The sequence below is a fragment of the Mesoplodon bidens genome, assembly GCF_964165515.1.
Source record: "Mesoplodon bidens genome assembly, chromosome: 13".
In the NCBI taxonomy this organism is placed as follows: domain Eukaryota; kingdom Metazoa; phylum Chordata; class Mammalia; order Artiodactyla; family Ziphiidae; genus Mesoplodon; species Mesoplodon bidens.
In genome coordinates, this window is record NC_138169.1 from 30,678,201 (window position 1) to 30,693,015 (window position 14,815).

Consider the following 14,815-nt stretch of genomic DNA (forward strand, 5'->3'; position numbering starts at 1 on the left):
TCTCTCCCTGAGTCCTTCACACAGTGCTTTTGCATTTCTGCATCTGTACCTGGTTCTTGCCTGAATCACTTGTTACTGTGTGAGTTGTAAAATACTAATTTTCTGTTCTTTGTAATTCCTTCTGTGTTTACTAGTTAGTATCTCCTGTAAAGATAACCTTTCCCTTCTCTTCCTCTGCCTTTTTGGAAGTTTTTTTTAGTATCTGTGGACTCTAGAATTACTTTTTTATTCCGTGTAATATAATCGATTTCTGTCGGGTTTTTTTGTTTCTTTGTTTTTTAACATCTTTATTGGAGTATAATTGCTTTACAATGGTGTGTTAATTTCTGCTTTATAACAGAGTGAATCAGTTTATACATATACATATGTCCCCATATCTCTTCCCTCTTGCATCTCCCTCCCTCCCACCCTCCCTATCCCACCCCTCTAGGTGGTCACAAAGCACGGAGCTGATCTCCCTGTGCTATGTGGCTGCTTCCCACTAACTATCTGTTTTACGTTTGATAGTGTATATACGTCCATGCCACTCTCTCACTTTGTCACAGCTTACCCTGCCCCCTCCCTGTATCCTCAAGTCCATTCTCTAGGAGGTCTGCATCTTTATTCCCATCTTGCCCCTGGGTTCTTCTGATCATTATTTTTTCTTTCTTTTTTTTTTTTTTTAGATTCCATATACATGTGTCAGCATACAGTATTTGTCTTTCTCTTTCTGACTTACTTCACTCTGTATGACAGTCTCTAGGTCCATCCACCTCATTACAAATAATTCAGTTTCGTTCCTTTTTATGGCTGAGTAATAGTCCATTGTATATATGTGCCACATCTTCTTTATCCATTCATCTGTTGATGGACACTTAGGTTGCTTCCAGGTCCTGGCTATTGTAAAAAGAGCTGCAAAGAACATTTTGGTACATGACTCTTCTTGAATTATGGTTTTCTCAGGGTGTATGCCCAGTAGTGGGATTGCTGGGTCGTATGGTAGTTCTATTTTTAGTTTTTGAAGGAACCTCCATACTGTTCTCTATAGTGGCTGTATCACTTTACATTCCCACCAACAGTGCAAGAGGATTCCCTTTTCTCCCCACCCTCTCCAGCATTTATTGTTTGTAGATTTTTTGATAGTGGCCATTCTGACCGGTGTGAGATGATATCTCATTGTACTTTTGATTTGCATTTCTCTAATGATTAATGATGTTGAGCATTCTTTCATGTGTTTGTTGGCAATCTGTATATCTTCTTTGGAAAAATGTCTATTTAGGTCTTCTGCCCATTTTTGGATTGGGTTGTTTGTTTTTTTGATATTGAGCTGCATGAGTTGCTTGTATGTTTTGGAGATTATTCCTTTGTCAGTTGCTTCATTTGCAAATATTTTCTCCCATTCTGAGGGTTGTCTTTTTGCCTTGTTTATGTTTTCCTTTGCTGTGCAAAAGCTTTTAAGTTTCATTAGGTCCCATTTGTTTATTTTTGTTTTTATTTCCATTTCTCTAGGAGGTGGGTCAAAAAGGATCTTGCTGTGATTTATGTCATAGAGTGTTCTGCCTATGTTTTCCTCTAAGAGTTTGATGGTGTCTGGCCTTACATTTAGGTCTTTAATCCATTTTGAGTTTATTTTTGTGTATGGTGTTAGGGAGTGTTCTAATTTCATTCTTTTATGTGTAGCTGTTCAGTTTTCCCAGCAGCACTTATTGAAGAGGCTGTCTTTTTCTCCACTGTATATTCTTGCCTCCTTTATCAAAGACAAGGTGACCATATGTGCGTGGGTTTATCTCTGGGCTTTCTATCCTGTTCCATTGATCTATATTTCTGTTTTTGTGCCAGTACCATACTGTCTTGATTACTGTAGCTTTGTAGTATAGTCTGAAGTCAGGGAGCCTGATTCCTCGAGCTCTGTTTTTCTTTCTCAAGATTGCTTTGGCTATTCGGGGTCTTTTGTGTTTCCATACAAATTGTGAAATTTTTTGTTCTAGTTCTGTGAAAAATGCCAGTGGTAGTTTGATAGGGATTGCATTGAATCTGTAGATTGCTTTGGGTAGTGGAGTCATTTTCACAATGTTGATTCTTCCAGTCCAAGAACATGGTATATCTCTCCATCTATTTGTATCATTTTAAATTTCTTTCATCAGTGTCTTATAGTTTTCTTCATACAGGTCTTCTGTCTCCTTAGGTAGGTTTATTCCTAGATATTTTATTCTTTTGGTTGCAGTGGTAACTGGGAGTGTTTTCTTAGTTACACTTTCAGATTTTCATCATTAGTGTATAGGAATGCAAGACACTTCTGTGCATTAATTTTGTATCCTACTACTTTACCAAATTCTTTGATTAGCTCTAGTAGTTTTCTGGTAGCATCTTTAGGATTCTCTATGTATAGTATTATGTCATCTGCAAACAGTGACAGCTTTACTTCCTCTTTTCTGATTTGTATTCCTTTTATTTCTTTTTCTTCTCTGGTTGCTGTGGCTAAAACTTCCACAACTATGTTGAATGATAGTGGTGAGAGTGGGCAACCTTGTCTTGTTCCTGATCTTAGTGGAAATGGTTTCAGTTTTTCACCATTGAAAATGATGTTGGCTGTGGGTTGGTCATATATGGCCTTTATTATGTTGAGGAAAGTTCCCTCTATGCCTACTTTCTGGAGGGTTTTTATCATAAATGGGTGTTGAATTTTGTCGAAAGCTTTCTCTGCATCTATTGAGATGATCATATGGTTTTTCTCCTTCAATTTGTTAATATGGTGTATCACGTTGATTGATTTGCGTATATTGAAGAATCCTTGCATTCCTGGGATAAACCCCACTTGATCATAGTGTATGATCCTTTTAATGTGCTGTTGGATTCTGTTTGCTAGTATTTTGTTGAGGATTTTTGCGTCTATGTTGATCAGTGATATTGGCCTGTAGTTTTCTTTCTTTGTGACATCTTTGTCTGGTTTTGGTATCAGGGTGATGGTGGCCTCATAGAATGAGTTTGGGAGTGTTCCTCCATCTGCTATATTGTGGAAGAGTTTGAGAAGGATAGGTGTTAGCTCTTCTCTAAATGTTTAATAAAATTCACCTGTGAAGCCATCTGGTCCTGGGCTTTTGTTTATTGGAAGATTTTTAATCACAGTTTCAATTTCAGTGCTTGTGATTGGTCTGTTCATATTTTCTATTCCTTCCTGGTTCAGTCTCGGAAGGTTGTGCATTTCTAAGAATTTGTCCATTTCTTCATGGTTGTCCATTTTATTGGCATAGAGTTGCTTGTAGTAATCTCTCATGATCTTTTGTATTTCTGCAGTGTCAGTTGTTACTTCTCCTTTTTCATTTCTAATTCTATTGATTTGAGTCTTCTCCCTTTTTTTCTTGATGAGTCTGGCTAATGGTTTATCAATTTTGTTTATCTTCTCAAAGAACCAGCTTTTACTTTTATTGATCTTTGCCATCCTTTCCTTCATTTCTTTTTCATTTATTTCTGATCTGATCTTTATGATTTCTTTCCTTCTGCTAACTTTGGGGGTTTTTTGTTCTTCTTTTTCTAACTGCTTTAGGTGTAAGGTTAGGTTGTTTATTTGAGATGTTTCTTGTTTCTTAAGGTAGGCTTGTATAGCTATAAACTTCCCTCTTAGAACTGCTTTTGCTGCATCCCATAGGTTTTGGGTAGTTGTGTTTTCATTGTCATTTGTTTCTAGGTATTTTTTGATTTCCTTTTAGATTTCTTCAGTGATCTCTTGGTTATTAAGTAGTGTGTTGTTTAGCCTCCATGTGTTTGTATTTCTTACCGATTTTTTCCTGTAATTGATATCTAGTCTCATAGCATTGTGGTTGGAAAAGATACTTGATACGATTTCAGTTTTCTTAAGTTTACCAAGGCTTGATTTGTGACCCAAGATACGATCTATCCTGGAGAATGTTCCATGAGCACTTGAGAAGAATGTGTATTCTGTTGTTTTTGGATGGAATGTCTTATAAATATCAATTAAGTCCATCTTGTTTAATGTATCATTTAAAGCTTCTGTTTCCTTATGTGTTTTCATTTTGGATGATCTGTCCATTGGTGAAAGTGGGGTGTTAAAGTCCCCTACTATGATTGTGTTACTGTCAATTTCCCCTTTTATGGCTGTTAATATTTGCCTTATGTATTAGGTGCTCCGATGTTGGGTGCATAAATATTTACAATTGTTGTATCTTCTTCTTGGATTGATCCCTTGATCATTATGTAGTGTCCTTCTTTGTCTCTTGTAATAGTCTTTGTTTTAAAGTCTATTTTGCTTGATATGAGGATTGCTACTCCAGCTTTCTTTTGATTTCCATTTGCATGGAATATCTTTTTCCATCCCCTCACTTTCAGTCTGCATGTGTCCCTGGGTCTGAAGTGGGTCTCTTGTAGACAGCATATATATGGGTCTTGTTTTTGTATCCATTCAGTGAGCTTGTGTCTTTTGGTTGGAGCATTTAATCCATTTACATTTAAGGTAGTTATCTATATGTATGTTCCTATTACCATTTTCTTAATTGTTTTGGGTTTATTATTGTAGGTCTTTTCCTTCACTTGTGTTTCCTGCCTAGAGAAGTTCCTTTAGCATTTGTTGTAGAGCTGGTTTGGTGGTGCTGAATTCTCTTAGCTTTTGCTTGTCTGTAAAGCTTATAATTTCTCCGTCAAATCTGAATGAGATCCTTGCTGGGTAGAGTAATCTTGGTTGTAGGTTTTTCTCTCTTTCATCTCTTTAAATATGTCTTGCCACTCCCTTCTGGCTTGCAGAGTTTCTGCTGAAAGATCAGCTGTTAACCTTATGGGGATTCCCTTATGTGTTACTTGTTGTTTTTCCCTTGCTGCTTTTAATATTTGTTCTTTGTATTTAATTTTTGATAGTTTGATTAATATGTGTCTTGGCGTGTTTCTCCTTGGATTTATCCTGTATGGGACTCTCTGTGCTTCCTGGACTTGATTAACTATTTCCTTTCCTATATTAGGGAAGTTTTCAACTATAATCTTCTCAAATATTTTCTCAGTCTCTTTCTTTTTCTCTTCTTCTTCTGGGACCCCTAAAATTCGAATGTTGATGCGTTTAATGTTGTCCCAGAGGTCTCTGATGCTGTCCTCAATTCTTTTCATTCTTTTTTCTTTATTCTGCTCTGCAATAGCTATTTCCACTATTTTATCTTCCAGGTCACTTATCTGTTCTTCTGCCTCAGTTATTCTGCTATTGATCCCTTCGACAGTATTTTTAATTTCATTTACTGTGTTGTTCATCTCTGTTTGTTTGCTCTTTAGTTCTTCTAGGTCCTTGTTAAATGTTTCTTGTATTTTCTCCATTCTATTTCCAAGATTTTGGATCATCTTTACTATCATTATTCTGAATTCTTTTTCAGGTAGACTGCCTATTTCCTCTTCATTTGTTAGGTCTGGTGGGTTTTTATCTTGTTCCTTCATCTGCTGTGTGTTTCTGTGTCTTCTCATTTTGCTTAACTTACTGTGCTTGGGGTCTCCTTTTTGCAGGCTGCAGGTTCGTAGTTTCTGTTGTTTTTGGTGTCTGTCTGCAGTGGCTAAGGTTGGGTCAGTGGGTTGTGTAGGCTTCCTGGTGGAGGGGGACTAGTGCCTGTGTTCTGATGGATGAGGCTGGATCTTGTCTTTCTGGTGGGCAGGAGGTCCACATCTGGTGGTGTGTTTTGGGGTATCTGTGGCCTTGTTATGATTTTAGGCAGCCTCTGTGCTAATGGATGGGGTTGTGTTCCTGTCTTGCTAGTTGTTTGGCATAGGGTGTCCAGCACCGTAGCTTGCTGGTCATTGAGTGGAGCTGGGTCTTGGCATTGAGATGGAGATCTCTGGGAGATTTTCACCATTTGATATTACGTGGAGCTGGGAGTTCTCTTGTGGACCAGTGTCCTGAACTTGGCTCTCCCACCTCAGAGGCACAGCCCTGACGCCTGGCTGGAGCACTAAGAACCTGTCCTTCACACGGCTCAGAATAAAAGGGGGAAAAGAAAGAAAGAAAGAAGAAGATAAAATAAAATAAAATAAAATAAAGTTATAAAAAATAAGAAAAAAAATTTTTTTAAGTAATAAAAAAAAACGGACAGACAGAACCCTAGGACAAATGGTAAAAGCAAAGCTATACAGACAAAATTACACATAGAAGCATATACATACACACTCACAAAAAGAGAAAAAGGGAAAAATATATATATATATATCGTTGCTCCCAAAGTCCACCTCCTCAATTTGGGATGATTCGTTGTCTATTCAGGTATTCCACAGATGCAGGGTACATCAAGTTGATTGCGGAGATTTAATCCACTGCTCCTGAGGCTGCTGGGAGAGATTTCCCTTTCTCATTGTTCGCACAGCTCCCAGGGTTCAGCTTTGGATTTGGACCTGCCTCTGTGTGTAGGTTGCCTGAGGGCATCTGTTCTTCGCTCAGACAGGACGGGGTTAAATGAGCAGCTGATTTGGGGGTTCTGGCTCACTCAGTCCAGGGGGAGGGAGGGGTATGGAATGCAGGGCGAGCCTGTGGTGGCGACAGAAGCCAGCGTGACATTGCACCAGCCTGAGGGGCACCGTGCGTTCTCCTGGGGAAGTTGTCCTTGGGTCCTGGGACCCTGGCAGCGGCGGGCTGCACAGGCTCCCAGGAGGGGAGGTGTGGATAGTGACCTGTGCTTGCACACAGGCTTCTTGGTGGCGGCAGCAGCAGCCTTAGCGCCTCATGCCCGTCTCTGGGGTCCGCGCTGACAGCCGCGGCTCACGCCCGTCTCTGGAGCTCCTTTAAGTGGCGCTCTTAATGCCCTCTCCTCGCACACCAGGAAACAAAGAGGCGAGAAAAAGTCTCTTGTCTCTTCGGCAGCTCCAGACTTTTTCCCGGACTCCCTCCCAGCTAGCTGTGGCGGACTAGCCCCCTTCAGGCTGTGTTCACACAGCCAACCCCAGTCCTCTCCCTGGGATCTGACCTCCAAAGCCCGAGCCTCAGCTCCCAGCCCCCACTCGTCCCGGTGGGTGAGCAGACAAGCCTCTCGGGCAGGTGAGTGCTGGCCGGCACTGATCCTCTGTGCGGAAATCTCTCCGCTTTGCCCTCCGCACCCTTGTTGCTGCGCTCTCCTCCGTGGTTCTGAACCTTCCCCCTGCCACCCCCAGTCTCCGCCTGCGAAGGGGCTTCCTAGTATGTGGAAACCTTTCCTCCTTCACAGCTCCCTCCCACTGGTGCAGGTCCCGTCCCTATTCTTTGTCTTTGTTTTTTCTTTTTTTCTTTTGCCCTACCCAGGTACGTGGGGAGTTTCTTGCCTTTTGGGAGGTCTGAGGTCTTCTGCCAGCGTGCAGTAGGTGTTCTGTAGGAGTTGTTCCACATGTAGATGTATTTCTGATGTATTTGTGGGGAGGAAGGTGATCTCCGCATCTTACTCTTTCGCCATCTTGAAGCTCCTCCTGTCATTTGTTTTGACCATCAAATCTGGCAAATAAGAGCCCCTTACAGCCACCTCCTCTGTCCTTTTGATCGGCCCCCTCACTTCCAGGCACATCTTACTTTCAGGCCTACCTTCTCCTTTCTCTCCAGCCGGGAGTCAGGATCTCCCCGAGGAGCCCTGGTCTTTGCTGGTGGAGAGTTGGGATTTAGAAGCCAAGATCCAGGCATTAGATGTGCTCATTGCTCCCGGACGTCATTTCTTTTAGGCTTTTTCAGGGGACAGGAGCTAGGAGGGGGTTTTTTGGTTTGGGTGTTTAAAAAAATTATTTAGTTCATATTGCATCTTCCAATCCAGTACCATTTCCTCTCCTTCACATTTTTTTTCTTTTCTATTGTGGTAAAAACAGTTTTTGAAAACGTTAAATTATTTAGTCATTTGCTCAATTCTGTGTTTTAGAACTGTTCCAACATCAAATTAACCAAGTAATGGTCAAGATTTCCTTCAGCACTTTCTGTCATTAGAACATGTTCCATGAAGATATATGGTCAGAATACTGAGTTTAAACTTAGACTTTTTCATTGTGACTCTTATCTGTTTGATGTAAGTTAAATTTACTTGCTTCTGTTTATATCAACTTTTAGGGTTTTCCCCCTTGTATAAATATTTATAGAATGGTTATTGGGATAAATTTATTTTTTTCACTCAAATATTTATTGAGCACCTACTGTATGCCATCATAGTGCTGTCCACTGGGCTCACACTATGAGTAGGAGCATAATCCCTGTCTTCAAAGGATCTGTGACAACAAGGATGTCACAGGAGTGTTCTAGTAAAGCTTTGCCCGGGGACAAGGGACAGTAGAGGCCACTTACTAGCTCAAGAAGCAAATATTTCAAAAGGGGAAAATGACTCTTGAAGATAAATGGGATTATCAGGGAAAATGGACTTAATACCAATTTTTAAAACAAATGTACCTACTACATCTATTCTCCTTCAGAAGAACTAACCATGTGATTTAGAGTCATTTTTTTTAAGCAGTCTGGTAAAGGAAATAATGTCTCTGCCAATGTCCTAGTGAATATTTTTATTTGTTTCTTCAGCTTCTTCATATTGACAAAAGAAGAGAATATCTTTATCAACTTCAGGAGTTTTTGGTGACAGACAATAGTAGAAATTGGCGCTTTCGAGCTGAACTGGCTGAGTAAGTTCTCATACTTCATCAGACTGTGTTTCGGGGTGTGTGTGTTGCTTCGTCTTTACCTTTCCTGGATTTCTTCATCACTTTGTGTGGGTCCAAGTTTCTGCCTGGTATCCTGTTCCTTTAACACTGCCTGTAACACAGGTCTTGCTGGCAGTGAATTTTCTCAGCTTTTTTTTATAAGACCATGTCACCTTCACTTTTTTTTAATTGTGGTAAAATACACATAACCACTTTTGCTGCTGGTGCAGTGTCCCCCCGTATAGTTGTAGAACATTGCGTCCTCCCAGAAGGACACCCCATGCCCATAAGCAGCGGCCCTGCAGCCATCAGTCCGCTGTCTCCGTGCGTGTTTGCGTTTCTGAGCGTTTGCTCCAGATGCGCCGCATAACCCCCAGCCTCTGTGCACGGCTCCCTCACTCAGCGCAGTGTTGTCGGGGTCCATCCATGTGGCAGCTGTGTCAGAACTTCGTTACTTGTGATGAGTGAATAATACTCTGATGTGAACATACCACCTTTTAACCCATTCATCTGGGTTGTTTCTGCCTTCTGGCTGATGTGAGTGGTGCTGCTGTGAACATTGATGTACTGATACAAGTTTTTTGACGTGGATTTGCTGGGTCATCCAGTAATTCTGTGTTTAACTTGTTGAGGAACTGCATGACTGTGTCCACAACGGCTGCAGCGTTTTACATTCCCACCAGCAGTGGATGAGGGTTCCCATTTCCCCACATCCTCCCTGGCACTTGCTGTTTTCCTTTTTTTTTTTTTCTTTCTAATTGTAGCCAGTAGTACGGTGGGTGTAAAGTAGCATCTCACTTTGGTCTTGATGTGCATTTCTTTAATGTTTAGTGATGTTTAGCACCATTTCGTGTGCTGTTGGCCATCTGTATATATTCTCTGGAGAAATGTCTATTCAAGTCCATTGCATATTTTTTAATCGGGCTGCTTGTCTTAAATTGGGTTGCTGAATTGTAAGAGTTCTTTATTAAATATTCTGGATTCTGGACCTCACCTGCATTTTCAAAAGATATCTTTGCTGGGTATGGAGTTTGGGGCTCAGTTTCTTTCAGTGCATGACAGGATAACTGCCCTGAGTTCTGTCTTGCCTGGCCTCCTCTGCAGCTGTTGTGGACGGCTGAGCCGTCCAGGCAGCAGGTGCTGGGTTGGTTGGTGGTGTCTCCGTATGACCTTCTGTGCCCTCTGCACTTCATTTCGTCCAGCCGTGGGCTGCTGCTGCCTTTTGCTGATGGTGGAAGCTGGGGCTGGGGGCCTCCTCGTCCCGTGCTCTGCGAACCCTCTGCCCCTGTATCCCTGTATCCCTGTATCCCTTCATCCCTTCTTCCCTTCATCCCCTTGCCCCTCCGCCCCTGTATCCCTCCGCGCCTGTATCCCTCCGTGCCTGTATCCCTCCGCCCCTCCACCCCTGCGTTCCGGCATCCCTTTACTCCTCTGTCACTCTTCTCTCCCCAACCCCCGCGCACGTACCTCTCCTTCCCTGTGCCCCGGTTGCCACGTGGTGGAGGGCGCCGGGTGCTGGGCGAGGGGAGGCTCTCTGCCCCTTGGTTCTGCCTCGGTCTTGGGGATGTCTGTGTGCTGGGCTCCCCAGAGCCCCCACCCGCCCCGGGGCTCGTGTCTCTGCCCTGTGCTCGTGCTCGGTCAGGGCAGTGCTTCCCACGCCTCCCCAGCAGGACGAGACTTGCGCTTGGCTCCGAGGCTCTGCGGCCCCACGCCGGGAACGGGCTTTTCCCGTCCCCTGTCTCCGGCTGCAGCCTGGCCTTGCCCGGGCAGGGGCGCGGACAGGCTTTGCTGCCCCTCCACCGGCCGCAGAAGGCTTTTGCTCCTTGAGAGCGAGGCCTCCCCGTGCGCCCCAGGCTGGGAGGGGGGTCTGCGGGGCGCCTCCCTGGGGATCCGTGTGCCCTCGGGCGGGGCGGCTCATTGCTGTTTGTCTGTGTTGTCCGCCTCCTGCCGATGGCACACGTAACTCGCCGCAGACACACAGCCCGGGAGGTGGGAGTCTCAGCATGTCTGCGGTCCTCCTGGGAGGGTGTCGCTGCGTCCTCCACTCAGGCTGCTGGGGGACGCCCTGGTCCCCGGTTCTCGGTGACTTGGTGGGAGTAGGCGCAGGAGGGGCCTCCCCGTGTCCCCCACCCCTGGTACCAGAGCCTCCCTGAGAAGCTTCCCGGAGCCTGACTGGTACACAGCAGGCTGCCTGAGGCTTCTGGCACCTTCTCACTAGACGGCTGCTGTGTGGACAGGAGTTTCCCAGCAGGTCCTCAGCAGTCACTGCGGGACCGTGTCCCGTGGCCCCATGGAGCCAGCCGGGACGCGCTTTGCTCTGTGTCCGTCGCCGTGGATACAGTTCCGCAGTGTTTGTGTCCTGAACGTGGGTGTTGTTTAGATGTAGATCCAGACACGCAGCGTCCAGGCCAATCGCTGGTCTCTGCATGTGTTCCTCTCACAGACACGACCCTGGTGACTCATGCTTCACACGAGCAACCTATTTTCATTTGTCGTGTTTATTGTTGAATCGTAATTGTATTTTTATTTTTATAATTCACTTTGTAGACAGCTGATTTTACTTCTAGAGTTATACAGCCCCAGAGACATTTATGACTATCTACGCCCCATTGCCCTGAATCTGTGCGCAGATAAAGTTTCTTCTGTTCGTTGGATTTCCTACAAGTTGGTACGTGTTCAAGTTCTTACAGCCCTAGCCCAGCACATGTTTGGTGAGAACACCGGGCAGAGGTGTGGCTCACCAGTGCGTGCCCCCCTAGGTTGGCGAGATGGTGCGGAAGCTGCACCGGGCCGCGCCGCCCACTTTTGGGGTGGACCTCATCCGTGAGCTGGTGGAGAGCTTCGGCCGCTGTCCCCGGTGGTCCGGGCGGCAGGCCTTCGTCTTTGTCTGCCAGGTGAGTGCGGCCGCACCGGCTGCCTGTCTCCTTGGGCCCCTTGCCCCCCTCCACACCCTCGCTCTCATCCTTGAGAGCAGAGCTTCGCCATCTGGCTCACCCTTCCCCGCTCCGTCCCCCGAGCTCCCGAAAGCAGTGCTGCCCTGGCCGTCGTCCTGGTCCACGGAGTTTGCGAGTCTGTGGCTGTGAACATGACTGTGATGCCAGGCCTCCGTGGGGCAGGTCACAGCTGTGCGTCTCTGTGGGGACTTAACTGTATCACTTTGTTTTGAGCTCCTGAGTGCCTGGAATATTGTTTTAAAAAGCTGTAACTGAAACCTGAGGCACTTAAGTTGTTTCTAAAAGGTTTTGCGAGCTGGTATTACTTACAGCCTGTTCGACTGAGCCGGCAGATTGAAGCAGGTCTTTCTGTCCCCAGACCGTCATTGAAGATGAATGCCTGCCCATGGACCAGTTCGCTGTGCATCTGATGCCACACCTGCTCACCTTGGCAAACGATAGGGTTCCGAATGTCCGCGTGCTCCTCGCGAAGACCCTGCGACAAACTCTGCTAGAAAAAGGTAGGCGGGCGACCCACGAGGAGAAGGGTAGGTGGTGGGGACACGGGACAGGTGGGCGCCCGAGCGGAAGGGTTGGGGTCGTAGGAATAGTCTGGTCCGAGAATGTACTGCGACTTAGTGGTGGTTCCTGTCGAGAAAGGACACAAAGCCGATTAAGGGGCGAGGAGAGCGGTGTTGGATTTTCACTGTTCTGTTCTAGGTGAATTTTTCTTTATAATTTAAAACTTAGTAGTTTGAAAAGTTGGAAATTCAGTGAGGACTGTGTGACGAATACTGCCTTTGGTTCGCCCCACGTGAACATCTGTCGCTGCCATTGGGGCGGGAGGCGTGTTTGAGTTTCCTCCTGCGTTTCATTCATTAGGCGGAAGACGTGCCCCTTAGTGTTTGCTTTGCTGCAAATTATGAGCACCTTAAGATTCAGGTTGTTTTACTTATTGTAATCCCCCAGAAATGCCTAATAAATATCATTTGAATGCGTGAATTCATGAACAAAGCACAGAAAGAAGTTGGTAATAGACTTCAAAGAATAGGGGCAAATTAACGTTGCTTCTTTTTTCTCCTTTGGAATTTATCATGTTGAACAGACAGAGAGGACTCTGGTTTTGTGTGTGTGGTTTGTATTTGGAAATGTTTTTCCTTTTACTGAGCTAATTAATAGCTGTAACAAGTACAAGTTTTAACATATTTACTAACATTGCTGCCATTAAATATCATGAGATTTAGTCTGTTATTAAAACAAGATAGGGGCTTCCCTGGTGGCACAGTGGTTAAGAATCCGCCTGCCAGTGCAGGGGACACGGGTTCAAGCCCTGGGCCGGGAAGATCCCACATGCTGCAGAGCAACTAAGCCCGCACACCACAGCTACTGAGCCTGTGCTCTAGACCCCACGAGCCACAACTACTGAGCCCACGTGCCACAATTACTGAAGCCCACGCACCTAGAGCCCGTGCTCTGCAGCAAGAGAAGCCACCGCAGTGAGAAGCCCGCGCACCGCAATGAAGAGTAGCCCCCGCTCACTGCAACTAGAGAAAGCCAACAGCAACAAAGACCCAACACAGCCAAAAAAAAAAAAAAAAAAGATAAATCTCCTAATTCTCCTACATTTGGGGATTTTTTTCATAAAACACAAGTCAATTTGGATTACTGTTTATAATCCAACAAAGCTAATTTCATTTGTGATTTGCTCTTCCCGTTTCCAGAGTATTTCCTAACCTCTGCCAGCTGTCACCAGGAGGCCGTGGAGCAGACCATTATGGCTCTTCAGATGGACCGTGACAGTGACGTCAAGTACTTCGCAAGCATCCACCCAGCCAACACCAAGATCTCTGAAGATGCCATGAGCACGGCCTCCTCCACCTACTAGACGGCGTGGACCGGGGTCTCCCCACTTCCGGGGAGCCGAGGTTTGGCTCGTGACCACACATGGCCTGGGACAGCTGTGGGGGACCTTCCTCCCTTGCAGACTTGATTGCAGGTGCAAGTTGCCTACACCGATACCAGGGATTTTCAGAGTCAAGGGATAGTACAGTAAACACTATTATCTTGACTTGAAGGGAAAATAATTTCTCAGAGGATTATAATCGTCACCGAAGCCTTAAATCCTTCTGTCTTCCTGACTGAACGAAACTTGAATTGGCCTAGCATTCTTCTTGTGGAAGGGATGGGACTCCCAGAGGCCTGCGTTGCTTTCTGCTGGTTTAATTTAATGACTGAGAGGTGGAAGTGCAGCCAGAAGGCGGCCGCGAGCCGGGATGGGGAAGAGACCTCCAGTATTAACCCTCGCTGTGTCCACACGGGCAAGGCCCTGGTGGGGTCTGAGGCCAGCTGCCCAGTCCAGCCCCAAGTGTGAATAGTTTTTGACGTGTGTGAACGGGAAAGGAGATATTTTTTGGATTTCTCCTAAGGGCTTGATGCTAACACTAAGTAGAGTCTGATTTTAACTCTTAAATGCAGCATATTGCTGTGCACATTTACAGAGCCTTTGCTGAGTATCTATGTCCTGATTTTTTTTCATGCTGGTCATGACCCGAAGGAAATTTATTAGCACGTAAACTGTATGTCAGGTGTTTTTGACTTGATCATGATCAGCTCTGAGGTGCAACTTTGTCTCACATACTGTACATACCTGTGCCTCCCCTGGGGAGGGCCGCAGTCTGTAATCATGCTGTTCAACTCTTGTGCACAAGTTCTCTTGTTCAAATAAAATTTATTACTAAGATCTATACAGAGAGATAGATACACTTTTGACTGTTTTCTAGATATCTGCGAATAATTGCAATTTGTGACCTGTATTAATGATTTTAGTATAAAATGGGAAAACTAGATTAAAATATGTCTTTTAACTAGTTCAGTAATTTCTTTGAAATCTACGCACACCCCCGGGCCAGTTCTGCTCTTGGCTGGCAGCGGGGCCTCCTGGGCAGCCCCCCACCGAGGGCAAGCGTGCACCTGGGGCTCACCCAGGGGTCTTCACTCCCAGGAGAGGCCTCAGAGCCCAGGTCTGCCTGTGCAAGGGGCGGTGGTGGAGCCTGCCTGCCCACGCATGTCTGCATCAGGTGAGATGCTGCGTGAACGTGCTTTTATGAAGGGCTGTGGAGAGATGCTCGTTGCTTTTTTGAGCCCAGGTTGGAAGACCCTTGGCCTCTGAGCGGCCGCGGTGCTTCTGTGATTTTTGGTTTTGTCTCCTCAGCTAGTGGGGACTCCCCAAGTTTGTAGTTAAGCCGAGTAGGGCCTTAAACCTTGGCAGGTAGATTTGGGGATACACAGGGTGC

The 14,815-nt window shown here is 45.4% G+C and overlaps 1 protein-coding gene across 8 annotated transcripts in view; it reads left to right on the forward strand.

Moving 5' to 3' along the window:
• PPP4R1 (protein phosphatase 4 regulatory subunit 1) overlaps positions 1 to 14,389 on the forward strand; it is a 70,519-nt gene extending 56,130 nt beyond the window's left edge. For all 8 annotated transcript variants that reach the window (XM_081252221.1, XM_081252222.1, XM_081252225.1 and 5 more), the window contains 5 exons: positions 8,471 to 8,571; positions 11,137 to 11,257; positions 11,349 to 11,483; positions 11,902 to 12,043; positions 13,244 to 14,389. In XM_081252221.1, coding sequence (XP_081108347.1) covers positions 8,471 to 8,571; positions 11,137 to 11,257; positions 11,349 to 11,483; positions 11,902 to 12,043; positions 13,244 to 13,407 — 663 coding nt within the window. In that variant the 3' untranslated portion in view covers positions 13,408 to 14,389. The remainder of the gene's footprint in view (positions 1 to 8,470; positions 8,572 to 11,136; positions 11,258 to 11,348; positions 11,484 to 11,901; positions 12,044 to 13,243) is intronic.
• Positions 14,390 to 14,815: the final 426 nt, after the last annotated feature.